The 23,213-nt window shown below is 38.8% G+C and overlaps 1 protein-coding gene across 8 annotated transcripts in view; it reads right to left on the reverse strand.

Annotated features, from left to right (window-relative positions):
* LIMCH1 (LIM and calponin homology domains 1) overlaps window positions 1-23,213 on the reverse strand; it is a 340,048-nt gene that overhangs the window by 194,072 nt on the left and 122,763 nt on the right. For all 8 annotated transcript variants that reach the window (XM_081248348.1, XM_081248345.1, XM_081248346.1 and 5 more), the window contains exon 2: window positions 7,637-7,707. In XM_081248348.1, the coding sequence (XP_081104474.1) occupies window positions 7,637-7,707 (71 nt within the window). The remainder of the gene's footprint in view (window positions 1-7,636; window positions 7,708-23,213) is intronic.

Below are 23,213 nucleotides of genomic sequence, written 5' to 3' on the forward strand. Positions count from 1 at the left end.
CCTGTAAGCAGGTTCTTAAAAAGGCTAATTGGATGAAGAAAGAGACACCTCCTGCCCCGACCCCCTGCCAGGCAGATCTCCCCTATGTTTGCCAAACACATCATCCTCATTCCTGTCCCCAAACCTTTCCCCCGCTCTCGTTCCTGTGTAGTCTGCCCTCTCTTTCCCTCAGCCTATTCTCACCTTAAGTAAAGATGTAACATCTCTCCAATAACTGTCTCCCAAACTACAACAATCTCCCCTTGTTTAACTTCTATTAAATTTGGGGAGTCAATCTTAGTCACTTTTGCATTTACTCATACACTGGTTTACACAGTAACAATTGCTTTGTGTGTGTGTCAACGCCCAAGCCCATTATAAAACTCTTGAAGATCAAGGATCAAGCCTTACATTCCCTTTTTATGCCCCTCGGTGCCTAGCGTGGGGCTGTGCAGAACAGAGTTGGTTTCCAGTCAGTCCTCCATGTGACAAAATGTCTCCATGGAAAGCTACGCCATCAACTCCCAACCTGTCCTAGAAGATGAGTGCATATCCATGGCACACCACATCTTATGTTGAAATCAGGACAAGAATCTAAGACAAGCCCTCCTTCTTACAATAAGCAGCTCATTCATCAGCAATGATATAGACAAGTATTTGCCAACAGATTTCTTATCTTCAGAAAACTACTTCAGCAACATAAGAACTGAGACAAAAATCCACTGAGACATTCTTTATTGGTCACTTATTTGCAGGCCAACATACTCGGACTTTGCATTCCATCAAAACGTGTCTGCAGAACAAACCCCAGAAGTTCACTTCTATGACTCCTAAGAAGATAGAGTTATAATGGAGAATCTTATAGGTAAAGAAAGCAGATACTTCCATCTGTTGAACTCCCAGTCTTCAGCGATGGGTCCATTCTTTATGTAAAATTGTGTGTGTGTGTCTGTGTGTGTGTGTGTGCATGTGTCTGTGTGTGTGTCTGTGTATGTGTGTGTGTCTGTGTGTGTGTGTGAAGGAGAGGGAGGGGTAGAGTGTGGAGGGAAGGAGAGAAGTGGAGAAGGGAGAGAAACAGAGGATAATACTGATGATGACAGCAAAAAAATTGGGAGAAAGTTAATGATCTAATGAGGATTAAATTGCCAAGGTAGAACTCTTACTACTGGACTCAATTTATCCAACAGCTGTTTGTAACAGATGTATTGTGTGCCAGACCAGTGTCCAAGGGGGGAAATCCAAAGATAAATAGAAGAGGTCTTCAGGAAGCTTTCAATCTGGTACAGGAAGGAGACGTGGGATAAAGAGGTCGAGCACTGTGATAACAGCTAGTGCGGAGGCTGTACAGGTACTTAGACGCCAGGGAGGGACCCACGAACTCTGCCCAGAGGGTTCTGGAACAGCTTCCCAGAGAAAGAAACCACAACGTACTGGAGGAAGCAGGAGGAAATGACGTCACCACAGAGGTCCAGGCCACTGTTTTCAAAACAATCGCTCTCAGCCTTGAGCTCTGCCAGCCAAAGTTCATTATTCACAGATGATCAAGTTTGTAAGGGACCCAAATGTTCTCGCCCAGTTTTTGATCACAGGCTAGGCAAAAGGAGCTAGGAAGTAAGCCTCCAGTTGGTTCATCCTGTGGCTTGTTGGCAGCCCAGTGAGAGAGCTGATGGGTGCACAGTGACACACAGAGTTGCACTGACTATGTCATATTTATAATTGACTTTAGGCCTATTTCCAACAATAATAATGAAAATGGCGAGTGATCCAGGGTGCCAGCCCAGCACCAGACACCGCTGAGCGGTTCACATATTCTCCCACTGGAATCTCTCAAGTATCTTATGAGGTATGAATTTCCCCCATTTCGTGGACAAAAGGAGAAAAGCTAACATTTAAGTGCCTGCTATATTGCAAGCACTAAAGAGTTTATACACATTATCAATTCATTTACTCCTCTACAGCCCAATGACTTAGGTATAATTATATCTGGTTTTATAGATGAGGAAACTGGGGCTCAGGGAGGTGAGGTAACTTGCCTAAGGACACACAGGAGGCAAATCTAGGATCTGGACTGGCCACTAGGTTGAAGCATATGAAATCACACTATCTGACTGGTTTTGTTCTACTAATACAACAATTTCATTGGATTCAACCTAGGAGTTCCCAAATCCATTCACTTTCCACTATGCTCTCCATAAACAGATTTGAACTGGCTTTTGTTAAATGTATATTCTTGGATAATAACCAAAAAGAATGAAAAGGGTGAGGCAAGGATGTGAAACCAAACCACAGAGAACAAAGGAGAGCGTATACACTGCAACTAGATGCAATTATTATTATTATCATTTTACTATACTATATCTCTTTCTGTCTATGCCTCTTTTTTCCTGAAGCATTTGCATATAGTTGTAGGGTATATGGATTATCATTACATTATTCTTGTCTCTTCTCTGTAAGTTTAAAATTTTTCAAAATAAAAAGTTGGCGGGGTGGGGTGGACTTGTAAAGAGACTCATGAGAAAACCCTTCTTGAAAAGGTATCTGATTTCCCCAAATAGTGCTTTGCACTGCCCAAACTACTTAACTTTATGAGGGTAAACAATTCACATCCAAAATTAAGTCCATAGTCCTCATGGGCTGGCAAACTTTTTCTGTAAAGGACCAACAGGTAGTAAACATTTTTAGGCTCTGTGAGCCCCATACAAACTCTTGCTTTGTTTCGATTTGTTTTGTTTTTTGTTTACAACTCTCTTAGAATGTAAAAACCGTTCTTAGCAAGAAGGAAGGCCTGCACAAAAACAGGACATGGGCCAGAATTTGCCAACTCCTGATATAGATGGAATTCCATAGCATTCTATCTACATAATAAAGACTTAGGAAAACAAGTCAGAAACTTTCCTTTCTGGATTATTTCACAACAGTCTCTCTGATCTGGGTGCAGGGAACTAGATGCCAGTCATCACTGGCTCCATACTGGGAGTGGCTTCCTTAGGGAATAGTCTTTGTAGCCTTTCTTTTAAACTCTTAAGTCCCCAAGTACACAATGCAGTATTCATTTAACATTTCTAAAAGCATGACACTTGTCACACATTTGCAGCTTTGTCAAACTTTGACCCTAGGCCATTTATTTAATGCTCAGCGGAGAGCTCACATCCTTTGAGCGTTTAACCTCCAAACTTCAACTGCACACACTCGGCAGAAACAACAGAGGAAGAGAGAGACGGTTAGAGCAAAAATACATCTATTATAATTCTATCTGGCACGTGCACTCTATTTTATTCTTGCTATTAGTTATACATTTATGCATAAGTATTACTGTTTTCGGGGGTACATGTGCAAGGGCAAGTGTTCTGCATTTCACAGGCGAAGTAAAAGAGCTCCCAGGGCGATTCTGAGGCTACTCAATTTCCATCTTATATGCTGCCTGGAGGTGCCAGTATTTTCTCTCTCCTATCTCTGTAGTCTTTAGTACAGGTCCACCAACCTCAGTTGTCGCCATCAAGTTTTGACAGGTCTTACCTAAGAATACTGAAACCCCTACACTGTCCGCCGACCATAGCCTCTTACCCCCTCAGCTCTCTCACGCCCTCCCTGTCACTGGACTTGCCTTCTTGTCTTAAGAGGGGCCACCAGGCCCTTGATATTTTTCCAAGACCACCAACCCCACACAGTCCTTCTTCTTCCTCTGTCCAGATGAGACGCCGTGGTTACCCTCTGTACTGCATTTCTCCCCAAACTCTAGGTTTTCTGGCACCAACTCCATCCCACCGCCACGACCCAACCTCTTGCTTTTCTCTCCCATTAAAATCCCAACTCTGGACACAGGACAATGATTAAGAGCAAAAGCAAAGGAATCAGACTTCTGAATTTAAATCTTTCTCATCTGGTACAACCTTAGCCTAGTTATTTAATCCTCTGTACCTCAGTTACTTGCTCTGAAAAATGGGTATCATAATAGTCCTTGTAGGCCACAGGTAAGTTTAGAATCAGGCTGGTAAGAGGAAAACCAGACCCCAAGCCCAGAATATGCCCTTCTGTCTGAGAAGAACTGTGAGGCTTTTTTCAGACTCATATACAACCACGATATATTTTTTTTAACATCTTTATTGGGGCATAATTGCTTTACAGTGGTGTGTTAGTTTCTGCTGTATAACAAAGTGAATCAGCTATATGTACACATATATCCCCATATCTCCTCCCTCTTGTATCTCCCTCCCACCGTCCCTATCCCACCCCTCTAGGTGGTCACAAAGCACCAAGCTGATCTCCCTGTGCTATGCGGCTGCTTCCCACTAGCTATCTGTTTTACGTTTGGTAGTGTATATATGTCAATGCCACTCTCTCACTTCGTCCCAGCTTACCCTTCCCCCTCCCCGTGTTCTCAAGTCCATTCTCTACGAACCAGGACATTTTCAGTGAACAAAGAGCATGGTGTTTCTCCACGATTGCAACCAACATTTAGAGCCAATCCAACTCAGAAGAGGTGAACTGCTAGTTTTCAAAATTTGAAAATATAGAGAGTTCTTATGTTTTCAAGTATTGCTATATGGGTGGTGGTTGAGAGTTAGAACTTCTTAATCACCAGCATCCACAAAACTCTCTCTGGTTCTAGACAGTGGCACAGCCTTAGGTATTCTCATCTACTCTCCAAAGAGAACCCTCACTTTCCTGAGACTCTCCAAACTGGGTTTCCTGTCTTTCAGGCCCTGCCATCAGCCCACCCCATGCCTGGAACAGTGCAAGTCCCCCTCCTTGTCAGATTAGTCTCTGGATACAAGTCCTGGCAAAATACACTTGCTAATCTCAGTCTGCAGCAGCCCAATACGCTTTGGTTCAGATCACACTTAGCCATGCCCCCATCCCTGACAAAAAGGAGAGGGAGATCTTCTTCCCCCATCGTCCCGACCTTCAGTGCATTCAGCTCCTGAGTCACGCTTCTGTCTCTCATTGTGCTGTGGGCCCTGCACGTAGAACTTTGTCTGCATCTTGTTTGTCTGGCTGCTGTCCCAGCCTTCTCTCCAAGGCTCATCCGGGACTCATGCTGCTGGCTTTCAGGCCACCAGTGCAGTTCATTCCACCTTCACAAACTCTGCACCAGGACTGCCAGATGGAGTCCCACGGGGAAGCCAGGATTTGACCCTGGTCCTCAGACTCCTTCAAATATGCCAGGGGGTCTAATCCTCTGTGGTTAGAGGAGTTAAACAATAACTCACTTGTCCTGGGTTTTATCTTACCTACCCAGACAGTAACATTTGTCCACATCCTCTGTGTTGGCCATTTCCCTCAGCTCACCTGCAGGCTGTCAGCAGTCAAAACCCTTTATTTATTTAAAGAGGCTCCTGGTTATAATCTGTGCCTCCATGCTGTCTAACCATACTATTTCCTCACCATGGCCTGGACCTAAACCCCACCTCTCCACCTCTAAACAACCCAAACATTCATTAATGTGTTTGTAAAAGGCCAACAGTTCGTGCCACTCCACATGAGAGACTCCATCCTCCAACTCAGCACCAACTAGGTAAGAAACAAAGTCCATGTGGGCAGATGTCTCTGGATCCAAAGCCTTGTCTTCAAACAAGCCTACCTAATCCAAAGGTAGGCAAGCGATATTACTCTATAACAGATTTACTCATATGATGGAGAGGTGGACGCCTATAAGAATCTTTGGAGCTAATGTTAGGAAAACAAAAGTTGGTACCAAAGACCCACTTTAACAGACTTAAGAGAGCATGATGCACATAAATTACATCGGATTCTGGCTCATCTGTTAACATCGGGAAAGGGCTAAGCCCAGAATCATTGGAGGAGCAGGTGCTAGAACACAAGAGAAGTATTTAGAGCCTGTCTGAGTTTGTTTCCGTGAGATGCTAAACTAATTATGGTTTACCTAAGAGATGAGCTCTGCTTTAGATTTAATAAAGGGAAAAGAGGTGGTGAGGAAAGTAAAGTATGAGAAGAGGGGAGAGACTCCACAGGAAAGAAGGTATGGAAACAGAAATCAGGGGATGTACAGGCTTCCCTGGTGGCATAGTGGTTAAGAATCCACCTGCCAATGCAGGGGGATCTTCTGGGAAGATCCCACATGCTGCAAAAGCAACTAAGCCCATGCACCACAACTACTGAGCCTGCTCTCTAGAACCTATGAGCCACAACTACTGAGCCTGCGTACCACAACTACTGAAGCCCGCGTGCCTAGAGACCGTGCTCCGCAACAAGAGAAGCCACCACAATGAGAAACCCGTGCACCACAACGAAGAGTAGCCTCCACTCGCTGCAACTAGAGAAAGCCCGCATGCAGCAACAAAGACCCAACGCAGCCAAAAATAAATAAATAGATAAATTTATTCAAAAAAAAAAAGAAAGAAATCGGGATGTAAATTTCTCTTTGAAGAAAGAAAGGCAGTGGAGAGCAGAAAAAATAAACTGACGTAAACTATGTTGAAAATTGCTGCATAATAATCAACGTTTGTACAGCAAATGTAATTTTTTAAAGCACCTTATCCACATTATCCTTTTGAAATTCACGAAAAACTTATGAAGTAGGCAGGAGTTGTAAACTTTTTACTACCCCTTTAAAGAGAAACAAATGAGACTCAAGGAGGTTATATGATTTAAGGGGTGAAGAAAGGATTTGAGGCTCTAAAGCTCAGGCTCCAAAACCCTTGCTCTTTCAACTACATCGGTGGGTCTCAAACAATATTCTGCAAGTCACCAAGATAAGAGTGCATTCTATGTGATTCCATTTACATAAAGTTCAAGATAAGGCAAAATAGACGCTAGGTGATAGAAATCAGAACAGTGCTTTTCTATAGGTGGTTGACATTGACTGGGAAGGGACATGAGAGAGATTTGTGTTCTATATCTTGCTCAGGGTGTAGGTTACATGAATGTACACAGTTTACAGAATCCATTGGGTTGCATATCTAGGAGCTGTGCATTTCATGCATGTACATTTCAACTCAATAAAACAAAAATCAGCATCCAAATGACAGAACCTATCAAATGAATTCAAAATACAAAATCTTGATTTGAAGTTTATGTCCATCCCTCTGTAAGTATTAAGGCTCTAGCTTATTTTGTGTCTGGAAACACTTCACAGAAAGCTCTTGAATCCATCATCACAGGAGCACTCTATGACAAAGCCCAGGTTCAAAACATAAAAATTGAACACTGCAGTTATTTTGTCAACAGCACAAATTAAATATATTCAAAATACCTCAGGGAAGTAGGCTTAGTGAGGAGGATTGCCTGGCATGTTACAAGATGTTGTCAGTAAATAGAAGCCCTGCTTTTACTTGGCACAAGCTGTTTTTGTTTGGAGGGAATAAGGGGAGAAAAGCTGCTTTTTTTAACACAACTTGGTCCACAACCTTCCAATTACTTGGGCCCGAATTCCTACATTGTAAAAGTTGGTTGGAACTGAGTAGCAGCTACCAGATATTCTTTCTTTAACTAATTTGAAATTGCCAAGGTCCCCACCACTCCCTACTGCCCCAAGACTACTTATCTTTACTGCCTAACCCACCTAAGTGATTTGTTTTTGAATTTCAGATTCAAACTGTGAATAAATTCAAAACAAACACTAGAAGTTTTTCAGACAAACTGAATAGCATTAATGATTTTTCTTGAATAAAACCAACTGAATATAGGCTATACTTACTCGCAGAGAAGGATTCCATTTTCTAACCCTGTCCGAAAATCTTTATCACCAAAACTTCTGCCAGTTACTTGCTGGAAAAGAAAAAAAGAAAAACAGAGCATAAATTTTTCTTTTTTAATCAGGAAGCTCAGTGATTTTTTTCCAAGATATTTCAAGAGACTTGAAATAACTGGTGGCACTCCAAGAATGGGAAAAATCCGTTAGGTCTGAATTTCCTTTCCATGTGTAGCTTTGCTTAGATCAGCTAATCTAAAATTTAGACCATTTCTTTGAAGTTTTTTTCCTATCCAATACCTTAAAAAATATCTGTTCTTCCTGATAAGGATATTACTTTTGGGGTTTGGCCATGATAAGTCAAGGCCACAGCCTCTTTCATCCTGAGGGTCCAACACACACTTTCAAAAAAGCCTGCAGAAAGCACCACCTAAGGGTAAAGTATCTATTTGTTAAAACATTAAGGGGGCAGAGGAAAGGAGGACACAGACCCCCTAACCTTGAGAGACTAACGTCAAGACTGGATGGAGAAAAGCCAATATCCATACTAACATGGTGTGAAAAAGGAAAATAAAAGCTGACAAAGAATGAACTGTGCTGTGTCTGATAAAAACACAGTACTGATGGCCTTTCTTGATGCCTCTGGCTCTCAGCAGCCCTTTGGTCTGGGCACCAGGGCATTCATTTTTTCATTCAGTAAATATTTATTGAGCATCTACAATATGCCAAGTAAATATGCATGCTATAAATCCTAAAGCAACCTCTAAAATAGCAAAATTTTAAAATATAGCTAATAAGCCAAGAAAGGAGATTAAATGGAATTATAAAAAAGATACTCTAACCATAAAAAGGAAAAAAGTAAAAGGGAATACAGAATAGGTGGAATAAATAGAAATCAAATAGCAATATTATAGACTTAAACCTAACCATGTCCATCAAAGCATTAAACATAAATGGTGTAAATATCCCCAATTAAACTAAAGAGATCATCAGATTGGATTAAAAAAGCAAGACCCAACTATGTGATGCCTACAAGCAATGCACTTTAAATACAAAGATACGAATAGGTAAAAATGGAATATAATAAGATATACCATGCTAACACTAATCAAAAGAAAGCTAAAGTGGTTTTATTAACTTCTACAATAAAGAATAATACCAGGGACAGAGAAAGTCATCTTAAAACAAAGGGTTTAGGTCATCAGGAAAATAATTCTAAACACTTTTACACCTAATTGGTTTTTTTTTTTTAAAGCTTCAAGATACATAAGCCAAATCAGATAGATCTGCAAGGAGAAATAGACAAATTCACAACTAGAGTCAGAGATTTAATATCTCTCTTTGATAACTGATAGAATAAGCAGATAGAAAATCAATAAGGATAAAGAAGGCTTGAATAACACTATCAACCAAATTGACTTAATTGACATTTCTAGAATATTCCACCCTACAACAGCAGAATGAACATTATTCTTAAGTTCACAATGAACATTTATTAAAATAGACCAGTTTCTGGGTCAGAAAACTAGTCCCCACAAACTTAAAAGAATTTAATACATAAAAAGAAAGCTATCTGACCACAATGGAATTAAATTAGAAATTAACAACAGAAATGTCTATGAAAAAAATCCCTAACCCCAAGTAATACAATTCTAAACAACCCATTGATCAAAGAAGAAATCAAAAGAAATTAGAATGTATTTCGTAGTGAAAGAATATGGCAATATAAAAATGTATGGAAAGATGCTAAAACAGTATATGGGGGAAATATATGGCACCAAACACCTATATATCAGAAAAAAGATCTCATATCAATGATTTCTGCTCTAACCTTAAGAAAATTAAGCCCAAATTAATCAGAAAAAAGAAGAATTTATAAGAGTTGAAATCAATCAAGCAGAAAACCAAAGACTGACAGAGAAAAAAAATCAATGAAATCAAAAGCTATTTAGGACCGGAAACTGCTGCAGTTCACAGCCATGGTTAATAGTTGTTGTCAAGAGGATCCCAGGGCTCCTTGCTGGAGGGATGAGGAGTTGATGGGGACCCATGGAGGGTTTCTCGGAGTCTCTGTGGAGCCCCTGGGCCAGATCTCATAGTGAAGGCTGTAGGATCTTCCTTCCAGCCCCAGAAGCTCTGCTTGAGTCCACAGGTGCCCACCTGACCTCTGGTTCCTGGGAAGAGTGGAGTTGTCAGCAAGAGACCCCAGGTGCTGAGGCCCAGGGGGAAGATGCCAGCCAACTGGAGTGCTCCTGGGCCATCCCTGGCTCTGACTACAGGTGGATGTGAAAACTCCTGTAAGCCGTGTGGCTGACAGAGTCTTGGTGCTCCAGCCTGGTGTTAGGCCTGAGCCTCTGAGGTGGGAGAGCTGAGTTCAGGACATTGGACCACCAGAGACCTCATGGTCCCAAGTAATATCAATCAGTGAGAGCTCTCCCAGAGATCTCCATCTCAATGCTAAGACCCAGCTCCTCCACCCAACAGCCAGGAAGCTCCAGTGCTGAACACCCCATGCCAAAAAACTAGCAAGAACACACCCCTACCCATTAGCAGATAGGCTGCCTAAAATCATACTAAGTTCACAGACACCCCAAAACACACCACCAGACATGGTCCTGTCCATCAGAAAGACAAGATCCAGCCCAACCTACCAGAACACAGGCACCAGTCTCCTCTACCAGGAAGCCCTCACAAGCCACTGAACCAAACTCACCCACGGGGGACAGACACCAAAAACAATGGGAACTACAAACCTGCAGCCTGCAAAAAAGGAGACGCCAAACACAGTAAGTTAAACAAAATGAGAAGACAGAAAAATGCAGCAGATGAAGGAGCAAGGTAAAAATCCACCAGACCAAACAAATGAAAAGGAAATAGGCAGTCTACCTGAAAAAGAATTCAGAGTAATTATAGTAAAGATGATCCAAAATCTTGGAAATAGAATGGAGAAAATACAAGGAATGTTTAACAAGGACCTAGAAGAACTAAAGAGCAAACAAACAATGATGAACAACACAATACATGAAATTTAAAATTCTCTAGAAGGAATCAATAGCAGAATAACTGAGGCAGAAGAACAGATAAGTGACATGGAAGATAAAATAGTGGAAATAACTACAGCAGAGCAAAATAAAGAAAAAAGAATGAAAAGAGTTGAGGACAGTCTCAGAGACCTCTGGGACAACATTAAATGCACCAACATTCGAATTATAGGGGTCCCAGAAGAAGAAGAGAAAAAGAAAGGGTATGAGAAAATATTTGAAGAGATTATAGTTGAAAACTTCCCTAACATGGGAAAGGAAATAGTCAATCAAGTCCAGGAAGCACAGAGAGTCCCATACAGGATAAATCCAAGGAGAAACACGCCAAGACACATATTAATCAAACTATCAAAAATTAAATACAAAGAAAAAATATTAAAAGCAGCAGGGGAAAAGCAACAAATAACATACAAGGGAATCCCCATAAGGTTAACAGCTGATCTTTCAGCAGAAACTCTGCAAACCAGAAGGGAGTGGCAGGACATATTTAAAGTGACAAAAGTGAAAAACCTACAACCAAGACTACTCTACCCAGCAAGTATCTCATTCAGACTCAAAAGAGAAATTAAAAGCTTTACAGACAAGCAAAAGCTAAGAGAATTCAGCACCACCAAACCAGCCTTACAACAAATGCTAAAGAAACTTCTCTAGGCAAGAAGCACAAGAGAAGGAAAAGACCTACAATACCAAACCCAAAACAATTAAGAAAATGGTAATAGGAACATACATATTGATAACTACCTTAAATGTAAATGGATTAAATGCTCCAATCAAAAGACATAGACCGGCTGAATGGATACAAAAACAAGATCCATATACATGCTGTCTACAAGAGACCCACTTCAGCCCTAGGGACACATACAGACTGAAAGTGAGGGGATGGAAAAAGATATTCCATGAAAATGGAAATCAAAAGAAAGGTGGAGTAGCAATTCTCATATCAGATAAAATAGACTTTAAAATAAAGAATGTTACAAGAGACAAAGAAGGACACTACATAATGATCAAGGGATCAATCCAAGAAGAAGATACAACAATTGTAAATATTTATGCACGCAACATAGGAGCACCTCAATACATAAGGCAAATGCTAACAGCCTTAAAAGGGGAAATCGACAGTAACATAATCATAGTAGGGGACTTTAACACCCCACTTTCACCAATGGACAGATCACCCAAAATGGAAATAAATAAGGAAACACAAGCTTTAAATGACACATTAGACAGGATGGACTTAATTGATATTTATAGGACATTCCATCCAAAAACAACAGTATACATTTTCTTCTGAAGTGCTCATGGAACATTTTCCAGGATAGATCATACCCTGGGTCACAAATCAAGCCTTGGTAAATTTAAGAAAATTGAAATTTTATCAAGTATCTTTTCCAACCACAACGCTATGAGACTAGATATCAATTACAGGAAAAAAATATTGCAAAAAAATACAAACACATGGAGGCTAAACAATACACTGCTGAATAACCGAGAGATCACTGAAGAAATCAAAGAGGAAATCAAAAAATACCTAAAGACAAATGACAATGAAAACACGATGATCCAAAACCTATGGGATGCAGCAAAAGCAGTTCTAAAAGGGAAGTTTACAGCAATACAATCCTACCTCAAGAAACAAGAAAAATCTAGGGCTTCCCTGGTGGCACTGTGGTTGAGAGTCCACCTGCCAATGCAGGGGACGAGGGTTCATGCCCCAATCCAGGAAGATCCCGCATGTCGTGGAGCGGCTAGGCCTGTGAGCCATGGCCGCTGAGCCTGTGCGTCCGGAGCCTGTGCTCCACAATGGGAGAGGCCGCAACAGTGAGAGGCCTGTGTACCGCAAAAAAAAAAAAAAAAAAGAGAGAAACAAGAAAAATCTCAAATAAACAACCTAAACTTACACTTAAAGCAATTAGAGAAAGAAGAACAAAAAAACCCCAAAGTTAGCAGAAGGCAAGAAATCATAAAGATCAGATCAGAAATAAATGAAAAATAAATGAAGGAAATGATAGCAAAGCTGAAGAAAACTAAAAGCTGGTTCTTTGAGAAGACAAACAAAATTGATAAACCATTAGCCAGACTCATCAAGAAAAAAAGGGAGAAGACACAAATCAACAGAATTAGAAATGAAAAAGAAGTAAAAACTGACACTGAATAAATACAAAGGGTCATGAGAGATTACAATGAACAACTATATGCCAATAAAATGGACAACCTGGAAGAAATGGACAAATTCTTAGAAAAGCACAACCTTCCAAGACAGAACCATGAAGAAATAGAAAATATAACCAGACCAATCACAAGCACTGAAATTGAAACTGTGATTAAAAATCTTCCAACAAACAAAAGCCCAGGACCAGATGGCTTCACAGGTGGATTCCATCAAACATGTAGAGAAGAGCTAACATCTATCCTGCTCAAACTCTTCCAAAATATAGCAGAGGAAGGAACACTCCTAAACTCATTCTACAAGGCCACCATCACCCTGATACCAAAACCAGACAAAGATGCCACAAACAATGAAAACTACAGGCCAATATCATTGATGAACAGAGATGCAAAAATCCTCAACAGAATACTAGCAAACAGAATCCAACAGCACATGAAAAGGATCATACAACATGATCAACTGGGCTTTATCGCAGGAATGCAAGGTTTCTTCAATATATGCAAATCAATCAATGTGATAAACCGTATTAACAAACTGAAGGAGAAAAACCACATGATCATGTCAATAGATGCAGAAAACGCTTTTGACAAAATTCAACACACATTTATGATAAAAACCCTCCAGAAAGTAGACACAGAGGGAACTTACCTCAACATAATAAAGGCTATATATGACAAACCCACAGCCAACATCGTTCTCAATGGTGAAAAACTGAAACCATTTCCACTAAGATCAGGAACAAGACAAGGTTGCCCACTGTCACCACTATTATTCAACACAGCTGTTTTTTATCTTTTTTTTTTTTTTGCAGTACGCGGGCCTCTCACTGTTGTGTCCTCTCCCGTTGCGGAGCACAGGCTCCGGACGCGCAGGCCCAGCGGCCATGGCTCACGGGCCTAGCCGCTCCGTGGCATGTGGGATCATCCCGGACCGGGGCATGAACCCATGTCCCCTGCATCGGCAGGTGGACTCTCAACCACTGTGCCACCAGGGAAGCCCTATTCAACATAGTTTTGGAAGTTTTAGCCATGGCAATCAGAGAAGAAAAAGAAATAAAAGGAATACAAATCAGGAAAGAAGAAGTAAAACTGTCACTGTGTTGAGATGGCATGACATTATACATAGAGAATCCTAAAGATGCTACCAGAAAACTACTAGAGCTAATCAATGAATTTGGTAAAGTAGCAGGATACAAAATTAATGCACAGAAATCTCTTGCATTCCTATACACTAATGATGAAAAACCTGAAAGAAAAATTAAGGAAACACTCCCACTTATCACTGCAACAAAAAGAATAAAATACCTAAGAATAAGCCTACCTAAGGAGACAAAAGACCTGTACACAGAAAATTATAAGACACTGATGAAAGAAATTAAAGATAATACAAACAGATGGAGAGATATACCATGTTCTTGGATTGGAAGAATCAACATTGTGAAAATAACTATACTACCCAAAGCAATCTACAGATTCAATGTAATCCCTATCAAACTACCAGTGGCATTTTTCATAGAACTAGAACAAAAAATTGCACAATTTGTATGGAAACACAAAAGACCCCAAAAAGCCAAAGCAATGTTGAGAAAGAAAAACGGAGATGGAGGAATCAGGCTCCCTGACTTCAGACTATACTACAAAGCTACAGTAATCAAGACAGTATGGTACTGGCACAAAAACAGAAATACAGATCAATGGAATAGGATAGAAAGCCCAGAGATAACCTATGCACATATGGTCACCTTATCTTTCATAAAGGAGGCAGGAATATACATTGGAGAAAAGACAGTCTCTTCAATAAGTGGTGCTGGGAAAACTGGACAGCTACATGTGAAAGTATGAAATTAGAACACTTCCTAATCCCATACACAAAAATAAACTCAAAATGGATAAAGGACCTAAATGTGAGGACAGACACTATAAAACTCTTAGAGGAAAACATAGGTAGAACACTCTATGACATAAATCACAGCAAGATCCTTTTTGACCCACCTCCTAGAGAAATGGAAATAAAAACAAAAATTAACAAATGGGACCTAATGAAACTTAAAATCTTTTGCACAGCACAGGAAAACATAAACAAGACAAAAAGACAACCCTCAGAATGGGAGAAAATATTTGCAAATGAAGCAACTGACAAAGGATTAATCTCCAAGATATATAAGCAGCTCATGCAGCTCAATATCACAAAAACAAACAACCCAATCCAAAAATGGGCGGAGAACTAAATAGACATTTCTCCAGAGGAGATACACAGATTGCTGACAAACACATGAAAGGATGTTCAACATCACTAATCAGTAGGGAAATGCAAATCAAAAGTATAATGAGGTATCACCTCACACCAGTCAGAATGGCCATCATCAAAAACTCTACCAACAATAAATGCTGGAAAGGGTGTGGAGAAAAGGGAACCCTCTTGCACTGTTGGTGGGAATGTAAATTGATACAGCCACTATGGATAACATTACGGAGGTTCCTTAAAAAACTAAAAATAGAGCTACCATATGACCCAGCAATCCCACTACTGAGCATATACCCTGAGAAAACCATAATTCAAAAAGAGTCATGTACCACAATGTTCATTGCAGCACTATTTACAATAGCCAGGACATGGAAGCAACCTAAGTGTCCGTCTACTGATAAATGGATAAAGAAGATGTGGCCATAAAAAGAAACGAAATTGAGTTATTTGTAGTGAGGTGGATGGACCTAGAGTCTGTCAGACAGAGTGAAGTAAGTCAGAAAGATAAAGACAAATATCGTATGCTGACACATATATATGGATCTAAAAAAAAATTGTTCTGATGAACTTAGGGGCAGGACAGGAATAAAGATGCAGATGTAGAGAATGGACTTGAGGACACAGGGAGGTGGAAGGGTAAGCTGAGACAAAATGAGAGAGTAGCACTGACATATATACACTACCAAATGTAAAATAGATAGCTAGTGGGAAGCAGCTACATAGCACAGGGAGATCAGCTCAGTGTTTTGTGACCACTTAGAGGGGTGGGATAGGGAGGGTGAGAGGGAGACACAAGAGGGAGGGGGTATGGGGATATATATATATACATATAGCTGATTCACTTTGTTATACAGCAGAAAGTAATACAACATTGTAAAGCATTTATACTCCAATAACGATGTTAAAAAAACTCTTTATATGAGATCAACAAAACTGATAAACCTTTAGCTAATAAATTTGATAACCTTTGGTTTTTAGCCAAAAAAGAAAGACACAAATTACCAATACAAGGAATGACATTATATCATTACAGATTCTACATACATTAAAAGGATAACAAAGAAATATAAATAAATCTGTGACAATAAGTTCACCAACTTAGATGAATTGAATAAAATTTTTGACACAAGCATCCATAGTTCACTCAACAAAGAAATAGATAACCTTCCCAAAAGAAAACGCCAGGCCCAGAAGGCTTACCTGGTGAATTACAGCAAATATTTAAGAAAGAAGTAATGCAATTCTACACAAACTCTTCTAGACAATTGAAGAGGAAAGAATACTTCCCAGTTCATTTTATTAGGGCAGCATTACTGTGATTCCAAAATGAAAGACATTATAAAACAGATAACACACATACACACACTCAGAGACACACACACAGGGGAAATATGTCAACACCATGGTGGGAATCAGCTGTGATCTTTATTTTCTTCTTTTAGAGTTTCCCTCTTTTTCTAAAACTTTCTCCAGTTAATACATATTACTTTAACCATCAGAAAAACCAAACAAGGTTTTTTCTTTTTCTTTTTTTTTTTTTGAAGAGCAGCCCAAGGAAACTAAGCAGTCCCAACTCTTCCTTGTAAATCAGAGTTCAACTTCTATTATAAGACATCCTCATTACCATTCCCACTAGAAAGGCAATCCACAAGCCAATATAACATACCACCTCAAAAAAATTCCTTTGTTAATATCCTCTCATTCTTATCTGAGGAAAGGTGAGAAAATAGATAAAACATAGTTCCTTACAGTTTGCAAATATCTAGCTTTTTCCACAAAATAAAATATTAAGAAAGGAATTAAAGAAAGTCTTTATAAAGCTAAAGTTTTAACCACAGACTTAGAACAGCATAACGTTTTCTTTTGTGAATTTATTAGTCCTGATTTATATTCTCAAAACGTTACTAATATTCTCTATAAAACTACCTCCATTCAGTGAGAAGTGATCAGAAAGTTTTAAAAACATTTTTTTCAGGTCTTTACATTTTTGTTAGAAGTATTATATTCTAGTGCAGATGGTGCTAACATTGAGAACCGAAGCTCATTTAGTTACATTTATTACAGAATTTCTGGCTAAGTTAAGTCAGGTACCTCTCCATTTACTGGGCGAAGATAATAAGCAGGGCTGAGATAGAAACACAAATGAGACATGGCCACTGCATGCAGAAAACTCACAGATGGGAGGAAAGCAGATATCTAAGCTCCTACCATAAATAGAAGGTAACAGAACTATTAAGATTATAAGAAAATATTGGTGGCCCATGAACCACCTAAAATTCCCATGTACTATTTAAAATTATCTTGCATGTGATGCATGGCCACTAAAAAATTTCAAGTAGAGTCGATTTAATAGTCCAAAGTCAGCCTGCTAATCAAGGTGTCGTCTCTTCCCACGTGCCACAACGAAGATCCTGCATGCCACAACTAAGACCCGTCACAGCCAAAATAAATAAATAAATAAGTAAATTTTTTAAAGTTACAATTAAAAAAAATTAAAAATAAAAAAATAAATGTTCAAAATCCTATTATAATGATCTTAAGAAGCAATTCTATTGGCTGGCAAAATAATGGTCCCTGCATTCAAGAAATAGAAAAAATACTAAATTTACTATATTTTGACTCAACCTTTGAAAGACATGGACATTTTCCCTAAATTGTTGTACAAAAACAGGTACACTTTTTAGAAGGTTTGATTTCCTCCTACCAACAGTCAATGAAAATCACACCTCTTTAATTCACCAGAGAAAATTATTTGTAGTTCATTATGCTCACTTCTCTTTTGATAATATTTGACTTATTTAACAAAAAGAGTATTTCTTTTTAAACCTAAATTGTAAAATAAAGCAGAAGAGAATTGCTCTTATTTTTCACATTTATTGACAAATAGATCCACTGCTATTTCTGTCTCCTTAATAGGGCTGCTAGAAAAATCAAATCAAAATTCTGTGGAAAAGAATACAGGAAGGAGGCAGCTGTCTGCAAGCTAGGAAGGGTGCTCTCACTAGAGACCAATCAGCTGGCATCTTCATCTTGAACTTCCCAGCATTCTGAACTTCCCAACTGGCCCAGAAAGCTGTGTTCTTGGTTTTCCGCAAGCTCATTAGCCACAGGATCCAATCCATTGCCAGCACAGGCTGTTACAACTCCAACCTGGGTCCAGAGATGGACTTTGGACTGTGAAGGCATAAAGGATAATAGTTTAAAAAAACAGATACACCAGAGGGCAGACAGCAGAAGCAAGAAGAACTACAGTCCTGCAGCCTGTGAAACAAAAACCACATTCACAGAAAGACAGACAAGATGAAAAGGCAGAGGGCTAGGTACCAGATGAAGGAACAAGATAAAACCCCAGAAAAACAACTAAATGAAGTGAAGATAGGCAACCTTCCAGAAAAAGAATTCAGAATAATGATAGTGAAGATGATCCAGGACCTCAGAAAAAGAATGGAGGCAAAGATCGAGAAGATGCAAGAAATGTTTAACAAAGACCTAGAAGAATTAAAGAACAAACAAACAGAGATGAACGATACACTAACTAAAATGAAAACTACACTAGAAGGAATCAATAGCAGAATAAGCGAGGCAGAAGAACGGATAAGTGACCCGGAAGACAGAATGGTGGAATTCACTGCTGCGGAACAGAATAAAGAAAAAAGAATGAAAAGAAATGAAGACAGCCTAAGAGACCTCTGGGACAACATTAAATGCAACAACATTCACATTATAGGGGTTCCAGGAGGAGAAGAGAGAGAGAAAGGACCCGAGAAAATCTTTGAAGAGATTACAGTTGAAAACTTCCCTAACATGGGAAAGGAAATAGCCACCTAAGTCCAGGAAGTGCAGAGAGTCCCATACAGGATACACCCAAGGAGAAACACACCGAGACACATAGTAATCAAACTGGCAAAAATTAAAGACAAAGAAAAATTATTGAAAGCAATAAGGGAAAAATGACAAATAACATACAAAGGAACTCCCATAAGGTTAACAGTTGATTTCTCAGCAGAAACTCTACAAGCCAGAAGGCAGTGGCATGATATACTTAAAGTGATGAAAGGGAAGAACCTAAAACCAAGATTACTCTACCCAGCAAGGATCTCATTCAGATTCGATGGAGAAATCAAAAGTTTTACAGACAAGCAAAAGCTAAGAGAATTCAGCACCACCAAACCAGCTTTACAACAAATGCTAAAGAAACTTCTCTAGGCAAGAAACAAGAGAAGGAAAAGACCTACAATACCAAACCCAAAACAATTAAGAAAATGGTAATAGGAACATACATATCGATAACTACCTTAAATGTAAATGGATTAAATGCTCCAATCAAAAGACATAGACCGGCTGAATGGATACAAAAACAAGACCCATATATATGCTGTCTACAAGAGACCCACTTCAGACCTAGGGACACATACAGACTGAAAGTGAGGGGATGGAAAAAGATATTCCATGAAAATGGAAATCAAAAGAAAGGTGGAGTAGCAATTCTCATATCAGATAAAATAGACTTTAAAATAAAGAATGTTACAAGAGACAAGGAAGGACACTGCATCATGATCAAAGGATCAATCCAAGAAGAAGATATAACAATTGTAAATATATATGCACCCAACACAGGAGCACCTCAATACATAAGGCAAATGCTAACAGCCATAAAAGGGGAAATCGACAGTAACACAATAATAGTGGGGTACTTTAACACCTCACTTACACCAATGGACAGATCATCCAAAATGAAAATAAATAAGGAAACAGAAGCTTTAAATGACACAATAGACCAGATAGATTTAATTGATATTTATAGGACATTCCATCCAGAAACAGCATATTACACTTTCTTCTCAAGTGCACACGGAACATTCTCCAGGATAGATCACATCTTGGGTCACAAATAAAGCCACAGTAAATTTAAGAAAATTGAAATCATATCAAGCATCTCTTCTGCCCACAATGCTATGAAATTAGAAATGAATTACAGGGGGAAAAACGTAAAAAACACAAACACATGGAGGCTAAACAATACGTTATTAAATAACCAAGAGATCACTGAAGAAATCAAAGAGGAAATCAAAAAATACCTAGAGACAAATGACAATGAAAACACGACAATCCAAAACCTATAGAATGCAGCAAAAGCAGTTCTAAGAGGGAATTTAATAGCTATACAAGCCTACCTCAAGAAACAAGAAAAATCTCAAATAAACAATCTAACCTTACACCTAAAGGAACTAGAGAAAGAAGAACAAACAAAACCCAAAGTTAGCAGAAGGAAAGAAATCATAAAGATCAGAGCAGAAATAAATGAAATAGAAACAAAGAAAACAATAGCAAAGATCAATAAAACTAAAAGGTGGTTCTTTGAGAAGATCAACAAAATTGATAAACCATTAGCCAGACTCATCAAGAAAAAGAGTGAGAGGACTCAAATCAATAAAATTAGAAATGAAAAAGGAAAATTTACAACAGACACTGCAGAAATACAAAGCATCCTAAGAGACTACTACAAGCAACCCTATGCCAATAAAATGGACAACATGGGAGAAATGGACAAATTCTTAGAAAGGTATAACCTTCCAAGACTGAACCTGGAAGAAATAGAAAATATGAACAGACCAATCACAAGTAATGAAATTGAAACTGGGATTTGTTCCAACAAACAAAAGTCCAGGACCAGATGGCTTCACAGGTGAATTCTATCAAACATTTAGAGAAGAGCTAACACCCATCTTTCTCAAACTCTTCCAAAAAATTGGGGAGGAAGGAACACTCCCAAACTCATTCTATGAGTCCACAATCACCCTGATACCAAAACCAGACAAAGATACTACAAAAAAAGAAAATTACAGACCAATATCACTGATGAATGTAGATGCAAAAATCCTCAACAAAATACTAGCAAACAGAATCCAACAACACATTAAAAGGATCATACACCATGATCAAGTGGGATTTATCCCAGGGATGCAAGGATTCTTCAATATATGTAAATTAATCAATATGATAAACCATATTAACAAATTGAAGAATAAAAACCATATGATCATGTCAATAGATGCAGAAAAAGCTTTTGACAAAATTCAACATCCATTTATGATAAAAACTCTCCAGAAAGTGGGCATAGAGGGAACCTACCTCAACATAATAAAGGCCATATATGACAAACCCAAAGCAAACATCATTCTCAATGGTGAAAAACTGAAAGCGTTTCCTCTAAGATCAGGAACAGGACAAGAATGTCCACTCTCACCACTATTATTCAACATAGTTTTGGAAGTCCTAGCCATGGCAGTCAGAGAAGAAAAATAAATAAAAGGAATCCAAATTGGAAAAGAAGAATTAAAACTGTCACTGTTTGCAGATGACATGATACTATACATAGAGAATCCTAAAGGTGCCACCAGAAAACTACTAGAGCTAATCAACGAATTTGGTAAAGTAGCAGGATACAAAATTAATGCACAGAAATCTCTTGCATTCCTATACACTAATGATGAAAAATCTGAAAGAGAAATTAAGGCAACACTCCCATTTACCATTGAAACAAAAAGAATAAAATACCTAGGAATAAACCTATCTAGGGAGACAAAAGACCTGTATGCAGAAAACTACAAGACACTGATGAAAGAAATTAAAGATGATACCAACAGATGGAGAGATATACCATGCTGTTGGATTGGAAGAATCAATATTGTGAAAATGACTATACTACCCAAAGCAATCTACAGATTCAATGAAATCCCTATCAAATTACCAATGGCATTTTTTACAGAACTGGAACAAAAAAATCTTAAAATTTGTATGGAGACACAAAAGACCCCGAATAGCCAAAGCAGTCTTGAGGGAAAAAAACAGAGCTGGAGGAATCAGACTCCCTGACTTCAGACTATACTACAAAGCTACAGTAATCAAGACAATATGGTACTGGCACAAAACCAGAAACATAGATCAATGGAACAAGATAGAAAGCCCAGAGATAAACCCATGCATCTATGGTCAACTAATCTATGACAAAGGCTGCCAGGATATACAATGGAGAAAAGACAGTCTCTTCAATAAGTGGTGCTGGGAAAACTGGACAGCTACATGGAAAAGAATGAAATTAGAACACTCCCTAACACCATACACAAAAATAAACTCAAAATGGATTAGAGACCTAAATGTAAGACCGGACGCTATAAAACTCTTAGAGGAAAACATAGGAAGAACACTCTCTCACAGAAATCATAGCAAGATCTTTTTTGATCCACCTCATAGAGAAATGGAAATAAAATCAAACAAATGGGACCTAATGAAACTTAAAAGCTTTTGCACAGCAAAGGAAACCATAAACAAGATGAAAAGACAACCCTCAAAATGGGAGAAAATATTTGTAAATGAATCAACAGACAAAGGATTAATCTACAAAATATATAAATAGCTCATGCAGCTCAATATCAAAAAAACAAACAACCCAATCCAAAAATGGGCAGAAGACCTAAATAGACATTTCTCCAACGAAGACATACAGATGGCCAAGAAGCCCATGAAAAGCTGCTCAACATCACTAATTATTAGAGAAATGCAAATCAAAACTACAATGATGTATCACCTCACACCAGTTAGAATGGGCATCATCAGAAAATCTGCAAACAACAAATGCTGGAGAGGGTGTGGAGAAAAGGGAACCCTCTTGCACTGTTGGGGGGAATGTAAATTGATACAGCCACTATGGATATCATTATGGAGGTTCCTTAAAAAACTAAAAATAGAATTACCATATGATCCAGCAATCCCAGTACTGGGCATATACCCAGAGAAAACCATAATTCAAAATGACACACGCACCTCAATGTTCATTGCAGCACTATTTACAATAGCCAGGTCATGCAAGCAACCTAAATGCTCATCAACAGACGAATGGATAAAGAAGATGTGGTACATATATAGAATGGAATATACTCAGCCATGAAAAGGAACGAAATCGGGTCATTTGTTGAGATGTGGATGGATCTAGAGACTGTCATACAGAGTGAAGTAAGTCAGAAAGAGAAAGACAAATACCATATGCTAACACATATATATGGAATTTAAGAAAAAATATGTCATGAAGAACCTAGGGGTAAGACAGGACTAAAGACACAGACCTACTAGA

The sequence above is a fragment of the Mesoplodon bidens genome (genome assembly GCF_964165515.1).
Source record: "Mesoplodon bidens genome assembly, chromosome: 1".
Lineage (NCBI taxonomy): Eukaryota > Metazoa > Chordata > Mammalia > Artiodactyla > Ziphiidae > Mesoplodon > Mesoplodon bidens.